The sequence below is a fragment of the Leopardus geoffroyi genome, chromosome C3, assembly GCF_018350155.1.
Source record: "Leopardus geoffroyi isolate Oge1 chromosome C3, O.geoffroyi_Oge1_pat1.0, whole genome shotgun sequence".
NCBI lineage: Eukaryota > Metazoa > Chordata > Mammalia > Carnivora > Felidae > Leopardus > Leopardus geoffroyi.
In genome coordinates this window covers 87354665-87375400 of record NC_059338.1, presented here as the reverse complement: position 1 = coordinate 87375400, position 20736 = coordinate 87354665, and the positions used below count along the sequence as shown (strand labels likewise).

Here is a 20736-nt window from a genome sequence, read left to right as displayed (position 1 = left end):
AAAGAGAGCAAGAATATGTGTGTGCGTGTGCGTGTAGGCCTGCGCGCAAGCTGTGGGAGGGAGAGAGAAAGAGAGAGAGAGAGAGAGAGAGAAAGAGGGAGGGAGGAGGGTCTGCAATATCCCAAGCATGGTCTGCACTGACAGGGCAGAACCTGACGCGAGGCTTGATCTCACAAACCATGAGATCATAACCTGAGCCAAAATCAAGAGTCGAACGCTGAACCAACTGAACCACCCAGGTGCCCCTGAAACTGTTTTAGAATTCAGAATCTCTCATATGAGATCATTATCTCCTATTCCCCTCTAAAGAAGTTTCCAACTATTTTTACAAACTAGAATGTCTCTTTAAAAGAACAAAACAAAAGAATATGCACGGTAGTGAATAGTTTTATTGCTTTAAGAAAGAAATGTATTTTTGGTATCATTAATACAAAATTTATAATATTTATCTTTATATAATTGTATATAAAAGCTATCTATAGAATACAACCTAAACACAAACTTAGAAGGATATAAAGAGTTTTCAAATATAAAACTTTTGTTCTATTAAAAAGATATTCAACAAAGTAATTATTAATACATTTGTGTGTATAATCATAAAAATAAACCAAAAATATTTAAAATCTTTATTAACCCAAATTAGAATTATAAAAATGTTTATCTAAAAAGCATCAATTTTGACATTCATGTACAGAAGTTGTTCAAGGACCTTCCCACAAAGCCAGGACTTGAATCCTGGCTTTTAAGTAACTGGGCAAAGAAAGCTAAAGGAAAATGAGAGATGGGAATTAAAAAAAAAAAAAAGAATGGCAAAGACACAATGATTAAGTTTCTAGTCTGATACAAGAAACTATTTTTAGGAAGGAAAAAACTTAAAAGTGCTCAAAACAAAAAATATCAATGTCACTAATTACTCTTAAGTGCCATAAAACATTAGTTATCAAAATTACTTTTATTAAGAGTTGGCCACACTTCATATGCTACAGAATTACTATTACTACAGTGCCTTTTTCAATCAAACTTTCAATATTTATCAGTTATCTCTGTAATTTATCTTACACATGTACATAAATACCAAGAAAGCTTAAATATTTTATTTACTATTTTAATCTTTTCCTTAAAGATGCAGGATTTCATCTCGCACCAGTTATACGGACACAACAAAGGTGAATTAAATAGGAACTGAATATAAAGAATATTTGATACCAAGACATCATGATCTGGAACAACTGAAGTTTTCTACCTCTTGCTCCATTTTCTAGATAAAGAGTAAGAAGGAAAAATAATAATTTTCAATATGAAAAAAGCTAAAGAAACATTACATCTATTTTGTCAACCTCAAGAATATTATTAACCCATATATGATAGTGAAAATAGAAATTTAGTTCAGTATTTAGGACTATCACACAAACTGATATTACCAATGGGACTTCATTTAAATCCCTTTGAAATGAGTCTGAGATGCATTCGTCTTATGTTAAGTTCAAATAGTTATAATCAAGGCACTAGTGTATTTCTAGGTATTAATATTTCATATTTTGTAGGTACTAACGTTACATACATATTATGCTATTTAGGTACCATGTTATACTTAGTAGATATACTAATTACTAAGTATATTATATACTAGTAGCTATATTAGTAGGTACCAGTAGTGTGTATAGTATATTATCATCCAATATCTATTTTTAAAAATTAGTACCAATGCTCACTATAAAGAGTAGGTAAAGACATACAGATTGATCCATCTTAAGTCTTATCTTTAAAAGAGCTTTATATCTTCATCAATACACACACAAAATAGATTTTTTTCTAGTCTTCTAATACAATAGTTGCAATGTTTTTTGAAGAAACACAAACTAGTGAAGTGCTAGATTTCAAAAAGCACAGAACTTGGCTGTGTCTAGAAATAGTCCATAATCCACATATTAAAAAATGGTCTTTAAAAATTCTTATCATCTTATAATTCCTTATATAGATTGGTTTACCTGAATAAGTGCTGTTTTGTCATAGTCCATGCGATGCTGATAAATACATTGGCTGATTACTGCATATAAATTCTCCAACTGAAAAATATTGTATTCTCGACTTTTTTTAACAACAGTCTTCAAAAGATTCTAAAAGAAAACACGAGTGTTTATATATATGAGAGATAAATTCCATGAGACAAGATACTATATTTTTGAAGATGTGGGGAATTTTTAGCATATAAGCCAGAGTGAGGGCAGATCTAACTATTTGGTGAGATGTGGTGACACTGCTAGTGGCTCTGACAGTTAGCAACAGTTAACTCAGCATCATCGTTCTGTAATCCTGGTCTCTGCCCTGGGGAACTCCCACCTAAAAACTGTACCTGAGGAGGTGTCCAATTGCAACTTTAGCTAGAAATCTCTACGGACAAACTAAAATCTGTCAAAGAAATCTCAAAGATTAATAAGCAAAAAAGCAACATTTTTGCAGGGTATTTTATGGCACTGTAGGTACCTTATAAAGTGAAACAAAAAGAGAACATAAACGGTGAACTACCTCACTATTTCAGTTTTTTTTCTTATACAAAGGCTTTTTCATATTTGCTCAATGTTTTTTCTTATGACTGGAATGGACTCACTGGATATCTGTGATGCTTCAAGTCTGGCCCTACAAGAATATGCCATGACCCCTCAGTTAACCAAAAAAATGCCAGTAGAGTTAAGTAAAAACCAACTAAAATGCTCACTGGTGATGGCCATAAAAACAATGTATAGGATCAATAATGCAGACAAGTATGTTAAGAACTCCAATATCAATACACTAGCCATCTCTACTGCTTTTATGAAAGTTATTCCATACCACGTTCATCCTTTCATAAAAGGTCATTATTTATTGCCAAATTGATAAAATATACTATTACAAGTCATTTTTGGTGGGTTATGTTACTAATCTGCACAATGAAAGCATTACGATTTCAATTTACATACTTTTAATCGCTCCTGGTCCACAACAAGTGAGGGTGTAGGCTGGGAAAGAATTGCCAAAGCCTTTTCAACACTGATGAGTTGCTGTTGCTCTACCTGGGAACGTCTAGCTCGAGTCATTCGCAGAATGCACATTTCTAGGATGAAAAATGAACTATTATTTGGTTCACAGACATTATAATGCTTAACATAAATATTAGGCAGATTACCTAGCAGGACATATTTACTAAATACAGACACTGATTCTGGTTGATTCGCTTTACTGTAAAATATAAGATACTGCCACTTACACACTCAAAAAAAGAAAAAAAAAAAAAGGAGAGAGAAGTACTTCTCAAATTGAGTTTTTCAAAGCATCCTCAACAGGTTGAACTATACTATACTTAGATACAAGATTCATAGACTTTAAGAGCTGGAAGGGACCTCAGTAATCTAAGAATTGCAAACTACCACACATAGGCCTAATCTGCCCTACGGCTATAAATAAAATCTTATTAGAACTTATTAGAACACAACCATGCCCATTTTACATATGTATGTCAATGTTACTTTTCTAACAGAGTGGACTAGTTGTGACAGAGGCTGTATGACTATTTACTATCTGTCTCTTTATAGAAAAAGTTTGCCTATCTCCAACCTAGAATAACCTACTCACTGATGGATAGGAATAATGAGGTCAAGAGAGGTGAAGAGACTTTTCTAAGGTCAACATACCTAATTGTTGTTAAGAGCTAGGACAAGAACCCAAATCTGCTGATATGTAAACAAGTACCTGTGCCCCATTAAATAGTATCCTTTTTAAAAAGATGATAAAAGAAAAAGAAAACTCTGAATCCACATAAAACATACTGCCTCATATAGCCAGAGGACTAACACCTAAAATATCCACACTGGAAAGGCTATATCCTAGTCCATTATGCTATGGTTACTCAAACACACTAGAACTCATTTCAAGGAATTGCTTGATAAAAGGTTTCCCTACAGCCTATAAGCCACTGGGAAAAAAAAGTTTCATTAACATTATCAATACTTGTTTTTGATCAAAATGAATTTTGACTCTGTTACCCCTCTTTTTGCTTTTTAAGACTAAATAACGTTTGGCTTTTCCAAAACCCAAACAAATCTACTGCTAAAGATCCAAGAAGATTCAGACAGAAGACAATTCTAAATGAATAACTTTGGGAGCAGGATCATTACAATAAATAGAAATAATCTTGGACTTAACCTTTAAGAGAAGCAGAGGAATGATGGGGGTGAGTGATGTTCTACACCACTCAGCTAGGATCACAGAAAACGGCTTCTCTTGCTTAAAAAGAAGAGGGTATCCTGCCAGTTTTTAAAAACTGTGTAGCCAAGTACTTTGCTACATGCTTTAGATGAATTCTTTTATTCAAGTCTCAAAGTATTTCATTACCTGACTACCATCTACCCCAACTTTGCTGATGAGAAAACTGAGACTGATAGGACAAGACCTTGCCCAAGGTCACAAGCTACTAAGTAGTGGACTAGGGGTTCAATTCCAGGTCTATATGATGCCACACTATAGTTTTAGCAGTGATTTACAAGCTAAATAGCAAGTAAAGTTAATGCTAATTTGTTTCTAATTAACACCTGCATTCTGAAAGAAAAGGAAAAGGAATAAACTGAAATGGTAATCAGTCATTTAAGAACTTTGAGTGAAACATCTTTTAAAATTATAATTAGTAAGTTGCTTGAGAAAGCCTTACCTTTAGCTTCATTTTCATCAGAAATATCTATTATCTGCGAGCCAGAAGCATCTCCGTTGCAAACAATTCTATCTTTCCTCAATTCTGTGCATGCTGTAGTTTTCCCAGATTCTTCAAGTTCATGCTCAATATCACAAATACTTGAGTTATTATTCCCCAATTCTATTTTGCTTTCAGAGGCATTTTGCTGTTTCTCATTTTCTTCCACTGAGGACTCTCCTGTGTTTCCAGTCTCATTGTGGTCTACACTTGTGTCTTGATTTTCCTCTGTATCACTCTCAATTTTGTCATCTGTGACATTTTGGCTCTCATCTTTCACCTGTGAAATCCTCCTTCGTTTTGTTATGGTGCCTAAGTACCACTTTGACTTTTTGCGGATTTTCCTCTTCAACTGAGCTTCAAAGAATTTAAAGAAAAGAATAGAAGAACATTCAGCAATTTTCTAAAGTCCAAGTAAGTGGGGAAAAAATACCTCCTGATATATAAGAGGGTAGAGAGCTTGAGAAGCCACTACAGTCTTGTATGATTGGAACACAGAAACAAAGGTAGAGAGCACTGTAAGAAGGAGGCCAAAAGAGGGCAATCACCTGTCACCCTAAGGAGCTTGGATTTTACCCTGAATAATTTTTTAAAAATCTTGAATAATTTTAAGAAGGTCAATTATATGAATTGTCCAATGACTGTATTACAAAAATCATTGTGGGAGGAGTATGAAGAATGAACTGGAGGAAGGGAGGGCAAGACTAAAAATAGCCTATATTTATAGTGCCTACCATATAGTGGGAACTCTTCCAAGTTTTTTTTTTGTTTTTTTTTTTAATTTAAATCCAAGTTAGTTAACACATAGTATAGTAATGGTTTCAGGAGAATTTAATGATTCATGACTTATCTAGAACACCCAGTGCTCATCCCAACAAGGGCCCTCCTTAATGCCCATTGCCCATTTAACCCATCCCCCTACCAACACCCCTCCAGCAACCCTCAGTTTGTTCTCTGTATTTAAGGTCTTTTATGGTTTGCCTCCCTCCCTGTTTTTATCTTATTTTTCCTTCTCTTCCCCTGTGTTCATCTGTTTTGTTTATTAAATTCCACATATGAGTGAAATCATAAGATTATTTGTCTTTCTCGAACTTATTTCGCTTAGCATAATACCCTCCAGTTCCATCCATGTTGTTGCAAATGGCAAGATTTCATTCTTTTTGATTGCTGAGTAATACCTTCCAAGCTCTTTATGTGTGTACTGACTCACCGAAATTCCACTTTAACCTGATCAGGTTTGCGACCATTATCAACATCACTTTACAGCTGAAGAAACTAAAGATATACAGAGATTAAACATTCTGTCTGGGCTAGAGGCAGGATACCTACACTGAAATATTATTATGCTTGGGAGATGCATCCATACTGTGGCACACACTTCAAGTTTAGTCATTCTCACTGTTGTACAATAATTCATATTTCCCATTCTATTGTGGCTTTTTTAGTATTTATTTTTTATATATATTTTAAATGTTTATTTATTTTGAAAGAGAGTGCAAGCGGGGAAGGGGCAGAGAGAGAGGAGAGAGAGAGAGAGCCCAAGCAGGCTCCACACTGTCAGCAGAGAGCCCAATGTGGGGCTCCAACCCGCAAACCAAGAGATCATGACCTGAGCTGAAATCAAGAGTCAGCCAGGCCGCTCAAAGGACTGAGCCACCCAGGCACACCCCCATTCTATTGTTGATGGACATCTGGATTGCTCCCAGTGTTGGACTATTATGAATACTAGTTCCATGAACATTCTTATACATGTATTTTGGTGAACATAATGTATGCATTCCTGATGGGTATATAGCTAGGAATGGGTTGTTTTAAAGAAGACAAATTTCCACGTCCTCAATTTCCACACACACACACACACACACACACACACACTCAAAACTCATTTGACCAAGAGCATTCTGGTAGGTCAGCTCTCTTGCTGGTTTGCCTTTCTCATCCTCTTTTTCCCAGCTGCCTCCTCACATTTTTACAAAAGAAGGGGTTACTCTATCTCAAATCACTTACCCCAGGATAGACTAACCGGCAATACAATAAGGGAACATCCCAACCCCTGCAAAACACACACACACACACACACACACACACACACACACACACAGTTTTAAAAATTTTGTTTAAAAGCATCTGAGAGGGGCGCCTGGGTGGCGCAGTCGGTTAAGCGTCCGACTTCAGCCAGGTCACGATCTCGCGGTCCGGGAGTTCGAGCCCCGCGTCGGGCTCTGGGCTGATGGCTCAGAGCCTGGAGCCTGTTTCCGATTCTGTGTCTCCCTCTCTCTCTGCCCTTCCCCCGTTCATGCTGTGTCTCTCTCTGTCCCAAAAATAAATAAACGTTGAAAAAAAAAAAAATTAAAAAAAAAAAAATAAATAAAAAAAAAATAAAAGCATCTGAGATCTAACAAGGCACTGAGGAATTATGGCACCAGAATCTGGGAGAACAAACGAATAACTGAGAATCTAAGATCTGAGGAGAGTCAGACATTTATGGGGCTCAAAGAACAAAAACTAGAATTAAAAAGAGCCTTCCAAGGAAGGGAGGCCCTGGGAAAACCCATAGGATTTGGATTAGTGCCTGGTGGAGTTATACCCTAAGAATAAGGAGGAAAGGGACACAAACTGGAATTTACAGAAATGAAATTCAATTTCAAATCAGTCAATCCTGCAATTAGATGAAGGTGAACTGGGACTACAAGTGGTATATCACTATAAACCTGGATGTATTTCAACAATGCAAAGTTGCTTTAATACTAACAAAATCAAGGTAATTCACCACATTAATATAAATAGAGAAAACTAAAGAGAAAGTAAACCACACCAGTAGAGAATAAAGGCTAGTTTCATAAGTAAAAATTACCCAAGTGCACTTACCAGGAGTACTGCAAGCCACAGGAGTACTGGGTGTCTTTAGTTTATCATTCTGCTCTGATTCTGATCTTTTATCACCAACAGAGGTGGAATTTTGCTTTGGCATCACATGATAGTAAGATGGGGCATATTTGGAGGAGCTACAACCTTATAAGTAGACATGGAATATCAAGTCAAATGTCCAGATCTCAAAATTACACGAAGGATTAATTAAAAGAACTCAATACACTAAATGAGAAGCATCTTTTTCTGATGCGAAATCATTTTCCTACCTCTCTTCTTTCTAGATTCCTGAATTTCTTCACAAAGCTGCTCAAAGTCTTCATCAAGTTCTTCTTTAATTATTGCATAGGCAGTATCTCTTAAAGCACAGGCTCTATGCCTAATTAGACGATCTGAGAAATGAACAAAGAATATAATTTTAAAATTTCTTTTTAATAATTTACCAAAAATAAACTCAACATGTTGGGCTAAAATTGTGGGGGGGGGGGGGGGGGAGGAAGAAAAAGAAAAGAAAATCAAAATTCCTTTTTTACTTTTACCAGGAAGACTAAAAGTTACTGGAATTGTATTGTTCTGTTTTTGCTATTAATCTAATGTTCTGGATGTCAGATTTAATTCAGCAGACTAACCCCAAACAATTTTATTGCTCTGTCCTATCTAGCTCCCTGTGAAATATCAGAAAAAAATAGAAGAATCAATCAACAGCAAGACTATATAACAACAGGACAACAACAAAAACAGCAAGGAAGGCTGTATCATTAGTGAGCCAGGGATGTAAAAGAATTTTAGAAGATATAGAGACGATGTTACTGCATTGACAGAGAAACTAAACAGAAAGACAATTAAATAGCAACTCTATACAGGAAACACTGGAAAAGCCCCCTAAACTCAGAGTCCAAGCACTAAAAACTGGAATATGCTTTGAGGCAGACGGCAGGTAATAACTGAATGTAAAATTGCTCGAACACCTGGATCAATTCCCTCATAAGGCAATAGGCAATATTCACACCCAGGTTAAGAGTTGACAGCAATAGCTATAGTATCAGAAAGATTCCTCAGGGGATTTCTAATTCGGGCACAGGCAAAAGTCTAAGCACTGATTCCCCAACTACAGTAGCATGAGCATCACTTGGAACCTTGTCAGAAATGTAAATTCTCAGGCCCTACCCTACATCTACAGAATCAGAAACCATGGAGATGGGGCCCTACAAGCTGCATCTTAACAAGTCCTCTAGGAGACACTGATTGCCTGCTAAAGTTTCAACACCACTGGTCTCAAGTAATTTTAGATTGTCACGATGGATAGAAGCAGCAGCAGCAGTATGACTGCAATGAAACAGACAAAGTCCTCAGCCTTCACTGTAAATGCTTTCTTCTTTCGACAATTAAGAGGTGTTCTCAGGTTGGTAACCTGTTTCCCAGGGTTCACCTATAGAATTGTGAATTACAGTGAAATGCCTAGGGAAGATAAGGGTAAGGACTGGGAGGGGAAGAACAGAGAGCTTTTCAATTGATGAACAAACTCTCAGTAGGTCCCTGTGCTAATCAGGCCAATTTATAAACACTTCCAATTAGAAAACAGAAAGCCAATGTACTGGGGAGAGAGTTAACAGGACTATTAAACCCCCCCCCCCCAAAAAAAAAAAATTAAAAAAAAAAAGGGGCGCCTGGGTGGCATAGTCGGTTAAGCGCCCGACTTCAGCCAGGTCACGATCTCGCGGTCCGTGAGTTCGAGCCCCGCGTCAGGCTCTGGGCTGATGGCTCAGAGCCTGGAGCCTGTTTCCGATTCTGTGTCTCCCTCTCTCGCTGCCCCTCCCCCATTCATGCTCTGTCTCTCTCTGTCCCAAAAATGAATAAACGTTGAAAAAAAAAAAAACAAAACCCAAAACTATCCACTGAGGGTAAAGGACACTGGCCACAAAAGAAAAATAGGAAGCTAAGAAAAAGAAGCACCTAAGAAAGAATATTTTTGGATATGAGTAAGTTTATATCAGATATATAGATAGATATATTACATATATGAACAAGTGTCATTAAAAATTCCTTATTTTATAAATTTTATTTATTTTTTAAAGACTTTGTTTTTAAGTAATCTCTGCACCCAATGTGAGACTCAAACCCACAATCCCCAGATCAAGAGTCACATGCTCTACTGACTAAGCCAGCCAGGTGCCCTTACAAATTTTATTTTTTAATTGCCTGTGTAGGTGAGGACAGAATGGGTATATGTATAGAAAAGATCTAAAAAAGTTATCCCCAAACTTAATAGTGTCCACCTTTGGAGAGAGAAAATGGGCAACTTATTTTTCATTGAAGTGTAGTTAACTTATAATATATTAGTTTCAAGTGTACAACACGGTAATTCAATATTTATATACATTATGAAGTGATCACCATAATAAATCTAGGAGGCTTGGTTTTAAAAATATAGGGGCGCCTGGGTGGCTCAGTTGGTTAAGCGTCCGACTTCGGCTCAGGTCATGATCTCACGGTCCGTGAGTTCGAGCCCCGCGTCAGGCTCTGGGCTGACCACTCAGAGCCTGGAGCCTGTTTCAGATCCTGTGTCTCCCTCTCTCTCTGCCCTTCCCCTGTTCATGCTCTCTCTCTGTCTCAAAAATAAATAAACGTAAAAATAAACGCAAAAAATTTTAAAAAATTATTAGCAAGTATTATATATTACTTTTGTAATAAAAACTGCAATGGTCTAAACTAAGAAAATTCTTTTGAACCTTTTTTATTACAGGGTGTTTATTTTCTACTTCGAGACAGAACACTGATAAACAAATGAAAGAAGTGAGGTTGTTAGTGATTCTGTGTCTCATTACACCTCACATAACAGTTAATAAATACAGGCATTTTGGCATCAAAGAAACATGCATTCAAATTTTGCCTCTGTCACTTCCTGGTAGTATGATCCTGAATAAGTTTTCTAACCTAACTTCATTTTCCTCAACTGTAAAATGAGAATAATGCTGTATTCATTGGCATTGTGAATGTAAAATGTTTATAGTATATTACCTGGCATACAGTCAACCCTCACTAAATGTTAGCAGCCCCTGTTCCTGCCCCCTCCCTGGGGAAAAAACCCACTAATGCTTACCTCCAGGATCCCTATCCGGATTGTATTCTAAAGCATTACTACAGATCAGATCAATATCACTCAAATAGTCTTTCACAGTCAGATACTTGTGGAGATCAATTTTACTGATTACAGATGAAAGGTCCATTGGTTGCTTTATCACAGTGACATAATCAGGAACCTAAAATTCAAGCAAATCACTAAATGAACTCTGAACATAAAAACACTGGAGTCTAGTTGCTCTGCCAGGCAATACAGGGGTGAGAGAATAAATCTATAAGAAGTAACGATAATATATTAATATTAAACCTTTGACTCTATTTAAAGCTGGTTTTATTTTGTATTTACTCTTGGTCTTGGGCACCCATATCTCCAGTAATATCTTACACCTCTTTCCTTGTCCAAACGCCACCCATCCTTCAATGTCAACTTAAGATTTCACTTATTCAGCTTATTATTATTTCAGCTCATTGTAAACCGTGTAGGTTACAATAATATCATGTAGCATTAAGTCATTCTTAAATCACAAAGTTCATTGGCTACTCTCTGGAGGAAAGAAAAATGTGTTACATAGTTCTTAAGTCTCCATGTGTGTAGGACACTACTCCATATATTCCACACAAAGGAAAGAAGTTCAGAGTGTAGACAGGGAACCACATAAACTATTCAAATATTCTCTAATAATATAGTTTAGAACACATTTGATCCAAAGATTAAATCAATACCTCATCAGGGTCAACAGGTTTAGTAAATACTCTGAATCGCTTGTCAATAGCAAGCCTATGTGTAACATTTCTCAAGAAAATCCTCAGTTCTCTAAATGTATCTTCTTCTTGTTCTTCTAGTCGTTTCACTTCTTCTGCTGTCAGAGGTCTTGGCTCAGGTGGTGGTGCCACAGGGAGAACCTCCAAGGCCTGCAAAACTTCACATGAATGGAAGATTTTAGTTACTACTCTCTCATCATATCAAGGGCGACAAATAATTTGGTGCACACAGTAGCCAGGCTTTCAGGGGTTATCCTCCTTATAGACCCCAGGAATAGAGGATTTGAAACGCTAAAGTGTTACCATAATCTCTATCCCTACAACCCTTCCTACAATAATTGGTAACTTGTAATTTGGAATGCGAATTCCTAAGTCATTACCTCTTTTCCATTTTAAGATCACTTATGAGGCTATTAAAACTTTGAAAATGCATTATTTTCAGAACAAGAATATTCTACTAAAAAAAAGCTTTTTACTAGTTAATTTTTAAAGTAATAAAAAATTGTGTTATGTTTCAAATGTAACAAGTTTAATTTTGTCTAAACAGATATGTACAAGGATTAAAAAAGGAGTATGAGTGCTGCCCTAATAAACTGGCAATCTACTAAAGGAGTAAGTAACAGATAATTATCACATCTCTGTAATGTGATATTAGTATGAAAAAAGTACAGTGGGTCATAATGATAGAAAATTAATTTTGCCTAGATATGTTAAGGAGTGAAAAATGAGTTACAGTAGTAGGACAAATGGGTCCTTAGGGAGAGATAGGCAAATGGGGATAGAAGCATTACTGAAAGGGAGCAAAAGAATGAATGGAATTAGAAAAGGCAGGAATATGTTGCATGTGGTGTAAAGTTAGAGTGCTTTGCAAAGAAGGAGTGGGGGAAGGAGGGGAGAACGGAAGTGCCGAAAATGGGCTGGGGCTTTACTATGAATTCCAGCTGCAATTCTACATGGACTGGGAGTATACTAGGAAAGAAAGGCCTTGTATGCTTTAAGATCTTCAGTCTACTTTAATGGGAAGCACAGAGATTTATAAGCAGTAGAGGTATCAACCTAATAACTGGGGTTTTGAGTTTGTGTTAGAAGATGACGATGCTATTAATATTTTATTCCCACTGTCTCAGAATTATTATATATTAAACTTTGACAGAGAAACTAACCTGCTTTCTTTCTTGATACAGGAGGCTTAGCAGCTTGCTTTAGAATTAAATCTTCAAAAAATTTTGTCCGTTCTTCTTTACCAGGTAACTGGACATTAAAAATTTCTCCATAATCACGGATAAATAATTCTTGCACCTTAAAAGAGAAAATACATGCATTATATATGTGAATACACAATACTGTGTATGTATTAATCAATGCAACAGTAGGTTATTATACACATATTTTTAATAACCTGAACTATGCAATAAAGAGATGTTTTTAAAACACAGATCTTTTACGTATGCTGGAGTTACATATAAATCATGTATGCACAGATTAGCAACTAAAAAATATGGGATCTTCTTTAAAACTCAAGACTCTGAAGTTCACATGGTAACTGACATGGAAATGTTTTATTTCCAGAGTTTTGTTGAGATTAATTAATTCACTTTCACAACCCAAAGTGAGATAGGAGAAGGAGTGTTGTTCAGTAAAAATAAAGGCTATAACTTTGCATAGGGTATCTGGGTGGCTCAGTCAGTTCAGTGTCACGTGGACTCTTGATTTTGGCTCAGGTCACGATCTCAGTTTGTGAATTTGAGTCCCATGTCGGGTTCTGTGCTAACAGCACGGAACATGTTTGGGATTCTCTCTCTCCCCCTCTTCCTCTGCGCATGTGTGCTCTTTCTCTCTCTCAAAAGAAATGAATTTTTAAAAAAATTGAAAAAAAAAAAAGGCTAGTGGGACCTGGCTGACTCAGTCAGTGGAGTATGCAACTCTTGATCTTGGGGTTGTGAGTTCGAGCCCCATGTTGGGTGTAGAGAGTACTTACAAATAATAATAAAAAAAATAATAAAGGCTAGAAATTAACAAGTGCTAGTGAGGATGTGGAGAAATTAGAACCTCTGTGCTGGTATGAATGTTAAAATGGTGCAGCCATTGTGGAAAACACGGAGTTACCACGTAATCCAGTACAGAAGAATTGGGGGTAAAAAAACCACCACGCAACCTGATACTTGTATACCAATAATCATAGAGGGATTATTCATAGTAGGCAAAAAGTAGAGACAATCCAAATGTTCATCATCAGATGAATGGATAAAAATGTGATACATAAAAACAATGGCATATTACTCAGCCTTAAAAAGGAGTGAAATTTAAAAAATCTTTTAACGTTTATTTATTTTTGAGAGACAGAGTATGAGCAGGAGAGGGGCAGAGAGAGAGGAAGACACAGAATCTGAAGCAGGCTCCAGGTTCTAAGCTGTCAGGAGAGAGCCCGACGCAAGGCTTGAACCCATGAACCAAGAGATCATGACTCGGGCCAAAGTCGGACACTTAACTGGCTGAGCCACCCAGGTGCCCCAAAAGGGAGTGAAATTTTAATGCACGCTACAACACGGATAAAATCTGAAAACATGCTAAGTGAAATAAGCCAGTCACAAAAGGACAAATACCGTATTATTCCACTTACACAGATATGTAGAATAGGTAAATTCATAGAGACAGAAAGTTATTATAACAGAAGTTACTGGGGGGGTTTGGGAAGGGAGGATATGGGGAGCCACTGGTTACTGGGTATAGAGTTTGTTTGGGATGATGAAAACGTTCTGGAAATGGATATTGGTGATGGTTGTACAACACTGTGAATGTACTTAATGCAATGTACTTTGTCACTGAACTGCACACTTAAAAGGCGCTAGTGTACAGTTCAGTGACAAAGTACACTGCATATTTTACTGCCAAAAAAAGGGCAAAAGAGATCCCCAAAGGATGTTTCTAGCCAATCTCTCCCTTTCCAGTATTATTAGAGAATAATATTTATTCCTTGTGCGATGCTTATGCACTTTGTTTTGTGTATCTTTGACATCTAGAAGTTTACATTCATAGCTTTTGCATGACCTGATTCGCAGGGTCTTCCACGCTCCCATATTTATGAAAATGTTCCTAGTATGTTATATGAAACTTTCCTCCTGTTGTCCCAACGTCATTTATGAAAGGTCTCTATTTTTGTTAATTCATTTACTAAATTACTATGTAAACAAGAGTCTATCAGTGGACTATATTACATTAATTTGCCCATGCTGGCCCGAATTCCACAGTTTTAATTTTTAATTTTGTGGTATGCTTTAATATTTGATGGTCTTAGAAGCTCCTCATTGGTTTTTCAACATTTTCTTGGAAATTCAAGCACTTATTCCTTCTCTATTGAATTTTAGAATCCACCTATTTTGTTGGAATTTGTACCCTTTCCCCCTCTCTCATGGCTTGTAAGTTATATGCTGTATTTCTATTTTTTATTGTTATAACTGTTAACAGAAATACCTAAGTTTCTTTTTTCTAGCAAACTGTAAGGTTAATCAATATCTAGATATCAGACAAAAATCTGAATGTGCTTTTATTTCCTTATTCTCCATTGCTATATCCTTCTTGCCATTATATCAAGTTCAGACTAAGACCAACTTAGATTTAGTTTCACATTCCTTAAAAAATTTTTTCTATCACAATTTTGTGACAATAAGTTTTACTGTTTTCTTTGTTCACTGCTTCTTATATGCCACTTCTACAAAATAAAAATCCAAGAGAAATAATCCTTTAATAATTCTTTCAATCAAGGGTTTGAGTCATTGGTCATAGTTTCTTAGGCACTGCATATTGAAAAATATCTTTGTTTTGCTCTCTCATTCAAATGCTAACTTTGTTGGGAAGGAAATTAAGGTTTAAAATTATTTTCTTTCAAAACTTTGAAACTATAGCTCAGTTGTCTCCTTAGTAGCTAGTGTTACCAATGAGAAGGTAGAAGCCATTTGATTTTTAGTCCTTTCTAGTAGTATTTTTTCTCTCAGAAGATTTAAAAATTTTCCTCTGTACTTACATTTTCTCTTCTACATTTACTTTCCCTTCCCTATCATAAAGCCCATTAAACAGGTGTTAGACCTGAATTGATCTCCTATATTCTAACTTTTTTTCCTGATTTTTCAAATCTCTGTCGTTTTGTATCAGATAGGGTAAGAATTCCCAGTGTCACGATCTCCCATCTTGCTAATTCACTCTTTATCTGCGTCTGCTCTTTTTCAAAAGCCTCACAGAGTTTTTCCTTGGGGGTGCGGGGAGTTACTTCATTTATAACATCTCCATTTGGTTCTTTTCTACAACAGTCTGTTGGTGATACATGGATATGATTATTCATTGAGCTGTCCTTCTCAAATGCTTATTTATAAGCTCCTCTTTGCCTGCCTTTGAATTCTTGACTGTCCATAGCTGTCAAGCTATTCTAGCTTCTACTCCCAGTGATTATATGAAGAAGCTAGCCTATACTAGAAATAAAATTTACCTGTAATTTGCTTTCTGAGCACAGGGTTTTCCCATTCCTCCTGATCAGCCACAGATAGTCACTGTTCTGACACAGTAGTCTTTGGGCCCAACCTCACTGCTCTAGCTGAGGATGAACAGCTTTGCTGACTTCTGCCTGGTATGGCCAGAAGTGAAGAAAACTAATTAACTGAAAGTTGTCCAAGGGCTCTTTCAATTCCTTTCCAGCATTGCCTCAGCGCTAGAAACCATTCCCATCTTGGAAAGCAATCCTCTCATGCACATGCTTTGAACTGTGGTAACCCTCATCAATCTAATCCCCACTGCTCTTTCATGGGTTCGTGAAAGTTGCTAATCTATTCAGAACATTCCTTCTCATTTTTCCCATGCTGCTAAATTGTTAAGGGTTCACTAGTGCTCATGGATATAGGTACTCTGACTACAATTCTGAGATGGACAAGCTCCAATGTAGCTAAAAATGGTACACAGTGTTCTCATTTATTATATAGCCCAATGCTATACAGACAGTATCAGTGAACCACTAAAAACTATATAAGGCTCAAAGTGGACTTGCTTATTTATAGCCATATAAATTACATTATTCATTTTTTAAAATAAGCAATCCATGGTCCTGTGCCCACTCCACCCTACCATGCAGTGTGATACTGGGATGCTTTACTCAGTTTACAATTATATGCTTAAGAAATATTACCCCCCCAAAACAGAGAAGCTATTCTTCAAAGAAAGATCTTTAAGTGCAGAATTCCCACATTCTTGACAAAGTTATCTCAGATTAAACGGACTGCAGATTTTCAACCTCCCTACATCCATATTAAGAATGCTCAGCTATTTTGTCTTGTTATCAAGAGTATAAAATTATCTTTCAAATTTCAAAATGATTAACAATGTTTTAACTGACAGTGAGTACAATAAGCCAATGGTATAATGTGGCTACTAAATAGTAATTCTTCTTTACTTTGTTAAGCAGAACACTGCTAGAGTACTTAATTCATTCTGGGTACAGCTTTTCAAAGGGAATATAAAGACATTCAGGAGAGCGACAGAATTCTGAAGAAACTAAAAATATGTGATGTGTGGCAGAGCCTATTATCAGGCCCATGTCCTCTTCTTCTTAGGCACACTGCTCTGTCATACTTCCTAGTCTCCCTTGCTGTTAGGTACAGCCATGTGAGGTTCAGCCAATGGAATGGGAGAGAAAATGATACATATCTTTCGAATCAGGCACATAAATGGGCCACTCCTTTCAGTGGGGTGGAGTAAAAGCAGGCTGCAAAGTCACGTGATGAAACTGAGAAAGTTCTCTCAGCCTGAATGTCTGGAATGACTACATGGGAGGAGGCTAAGACCTGAATGTAGTCACCTGCATAGTAAAGCGAGTGAGAAATAAACTTCTACTGTATTAACAACCCTAAGGAATATACTGTTATCACAGAAGAAATGTTTAGTGTGAAGAAGTTTGAGTCAGAGTGGGGAGATGCAAATAAACATAATAGAGCATTCGAATACACAAAGAGTTGTCATGATGAAAACAGACTTGACAGGTTCTAGATAGCACTCAGAAAACAGATAAAGAAATGGAAGCCTCTCAAAATAAGTTGATTTTTTAGGAACCAGAGCTAACGAACTGAATAGTAAAGAAAGTGTTTCACCAAAAGTGGAATATCCACATAAAAGATCAAGTATAAAGGAAGAGTCCAGAACTAAATTAACTAAACAAGAAGCCATTAAGAGTCTATAACATACACTTAATATCTGTTTCCCAGCTTGCTCAAATTCCAGCTGAATACCTCACAATTAACTATTAAAACAGGGCCATCAGGGACATCGTTCTTGTCCTTGGATAACTCAATCTCATTTCCTTCTACTCTGCTCTCCATTCACTTGGCTCTAGCCACCCTGGTCTTCTTAAGCTATTTTTCTAACACATCAAACACACTTTTGCCTCAGGGTCTTTGCACTTGCTTTTCTTCTGCCAAGAACCTTTGTCCCTCAGATACCCCAAATGGGTTACTATTTTACCTTTTTCAGGTCTTTGCTCAAAAGTCATCTTCTTAGGCCTTACTTAAGACTATTCATTTAACACTGTGACCCTACCACACTCTCTTGGCATTGCTTAGCTAAATTTTTCTCCATAGCAATAGGTTAATATACATTTTATCTATTTATTTTTACTTTCTCAACTAAGGTGTGTGTGAGCCCTAGGAAAATAGAGAAATTTTTGTATTTTTCAATGCTATACTCCATTACCCAGAACTATGCCTGACACAGAATAAGCACTCAATAAATATCTCTTTAATAAAATATTTGAATTTATCTTCCTACTCACGTTCTAAAATATGCAAACCAATTTTGTCAAAGATATGGAAAACTCATTAAATTCAGTCATTAAAAACAAAACAAACCACAGAGAAGCCTACAATATACTTATTATGTACTCTGAGAATTGAAAGGTGGAAAAAAAAGTCTCTTCATGTATTTTACATTTCACTAGGAGACAGAGAGGCAAACATAAATATTTAATGGCAAGCAGTGATAAAAACAAAATACAGTAAGGGAAAAGAGAGTGATGGGCAGAGGAGCTAATCACTATAATTGAGAAACTGATCAGGGAAGGCCACTCTGAGGTGACACCTGGGCAGAGACCTGAGAAAAATAAAGGATCACGCCAGGCAAATATCTAGAACAGTATTTCAGGCAGAAAAAGCGTGAACTTTTGTCCATGGTAGTTGTCTAAACAGGCACTAACTTGAAAAAACAGTAATTTGGTACAAACAAAAATTCTAAATGTGCATACTCTTCAACTAAGCTACAGTTATTCCACTTTTAGGAATGGATGCTAGAAAAATCCACATAGTAATGCTCATACAAAATAAGCTCAGGGGCACCTGGGTGGCTTAGTCATTTAAGTGTCTGACTCTTGACTTTGGCTCAGGTCATGATCTCATGGTTCATGAGATCAAGACTTGTCCCTGCTTGGGATTCTCTCTCTCCGACCCTCCCCTGCTTATACTCTCTCTCTCAAAATAAACATTAAAAAAAAAAAAAAAAAAAAAAAAAAAAAAGCCCAAGGACGCTCACTCTAACAGTTCAGTAGAAACAAAAACTAAAAAACAACCAAAATACCTATGAACAAGAATCTGGATAAATTTGGGTACATCAAGACAATGGAAAAAGCCATGCTGCTTTTAAAAGGAATGAGACTGTGTATTAAAAAAAAAAAAGTGTGTGTGTATACACACACACATACACATATGTACGGCAAGTTGCAGAATAGTATGCATCATATAACCCCGTTTTTGGAACAGAAAAAGATTTATAATGCAGCCTTACTATACACACATATAAATACACCCACCATCCTTCCCAACAAGCCCATATATCATATGTACAGTGACTTTCCGCTCTACAAATTACCTCTTCTGGCAGAGCAGAATGGGGTTTGTCAGAAGTTGCAAGTAGTAAAACTGGAGCAAATGAAGGAATATTCTGTAACAATGTAATAAATGTGGCTTTCAGTGTTGGTCCAACTATTTCCCACCACAAGTGGATATGAGGAACATATACTATACTTGGTGCTGTTCTCTTAGCTTCACGAATCATCTAGTACAGAGGGAAAAAAATTATATTCAGTTAAAGAGTTAGTATGTTAGTAATGCTCGCTTTTTATTGGTCTGGAACAATGTTTAACTTCCCAGAATTATTATATAAAACCCTCAAGATTTTAAAATGCTTTCCTGTTTCGGTCTTATTTTTAAATGTTTTGTAAAAGTCTTGTAAAGTTCTAGTAAGAGGCAAAAGATTTATGCGATATGAAGAGAAATCAGAGTATTAAAAGCCTTATTTTTAGGAAAACATAATTGCTTTAAGCAATTAGGAAGAAAACAGCTTAATACATCTAGAAGACTTCTGTTAAATGCAAAAATAGAAAACTTACATTTGAAAAATTTTAATATAAAGATAGCAAAAACAGAAGCAGCAGAATATCTGAGTGCTTACCATGCAGCAGTCACTGTTTTAAATACTCTACCCACTTAATCCTCACAGCAGCCATACAAGGTAAATACTATTATTATCTCCATTTTTGCAAATGGGGGAAACAAGGCAGAGATCTAATAACTTTCCTAGGTCACACAGATATTAAATGGTACAAATGTGATTTAAACCCATACTCTTTAATGACTAAGCAATTACATATAGTTCTATTTCATAAACCTGGAGGTAGAAATCAGAAAGATAAAAAAAAAGTTCAAAACGGATAAGTAATTCTAGACTGTGTCTCTGGAAGACTGCTTCTCTTACAGCTTACTTGTCTGGGCAATAATGAATTACCTGGGCACACGTTTCTTCAGGAGATGTAGCGCTGACTCCAAAAAGAACAGGAATGTCTAAGGTATATACTGCAAATTTTTCCAAAGCGTGGATGACAGCTGGTGCCAAATGAGAACCTTGCCCAAATCCTGGCTCTCCCACTATCAATATTCTTGGTCGAAAAGACATAGGTTGATAACATGCATTTCTGAAAGAAATTAGCTGTATTTTAGAAAAAGCAAAAGTTAAAATTTTCCTCCTAAATTACCAATTTTTAACTTTCTTAAGGCAAAATTTTTGACTATATGGCTGGTCAATCTATAACAGTATGGTTCAAGTGGTCTTTGGAAAATATCAACCTCCACAGATTTTAGGACTACTTTATACAGTGTAATTTCTATTATGGTGACAACTGTAATACCAAAAAATTTTTGATATTTTAACCTAAAAAAAGAAGATCAGTTAGCATTCTTGTATTTTCTTTTTCTTTTTTTTTTTTAAATTTTTTTTTCAACGTT

General features: G+C 36.2%; 1 protein-coding gene across 3 annotated transcripts in view; it reads right to left on the bottom strand.

The window, feature by feature from the left end:
• Nucleotides 1-612: 612 nt before the first annotated feature.
• ATAD2 (ATPase family AAA domain containing 2) overlaps nucleotides 613-20736 on the bottom strand; it is a 69137-nt gene continuing 49013 nt past the window's right edge. For 2 of the 3 annotated variants that reach the window (XM_045453752.1, XM_045453755.1), the window contains exons 18-28: nucleotides 20240-20426; nucleotides 19325-19510; nucleotides 12595-12730; nucleotides 11393-11589; nucleotides 10689-10848; nucleotides 7858-7980; nucleotides 7589-7732; nucleotides 4682-5077; nucleotides 2958-3091; nucleotides 1989-2117; nucleotides 613-1258 (exon numbers count right to left, since the gene is read on the bottom strand). In XM_045453752.1, coding sequence (XP_045309708.1) covers nucleotides 1214-1258; nucleotides 1989-2117; nucleotides 2958-3091; nucleotides 4682-5077; nucleotides 7589-7732; nucleotides 7858-7980; nucleotides 10689-10848; nucleotides 11393-11589; nucleotides 12595-12730; nucleotides 19325-19510; nucleotides 20240-20426 — 1837 coding nt within the window. In that variant the 3' untranslated portion in view covers nucleotides 613-1213. The remainder of the gene's footprint in view (nucleotides 1259-1988; nucleotides 2118-2957; nucleotides 3092-4681; nucleotides 5078-7588; nucleotides 7733-7857; nucleotides 7981-10688; nucleotides 10849-11392; nucleotides 11590-12594; nucleotides 12731-19324; nucleotides 19511-20239; nucleotides 20427-20736) is intronic. The other variant, XM_045453753.1, reaches the window with a different exon arrangement.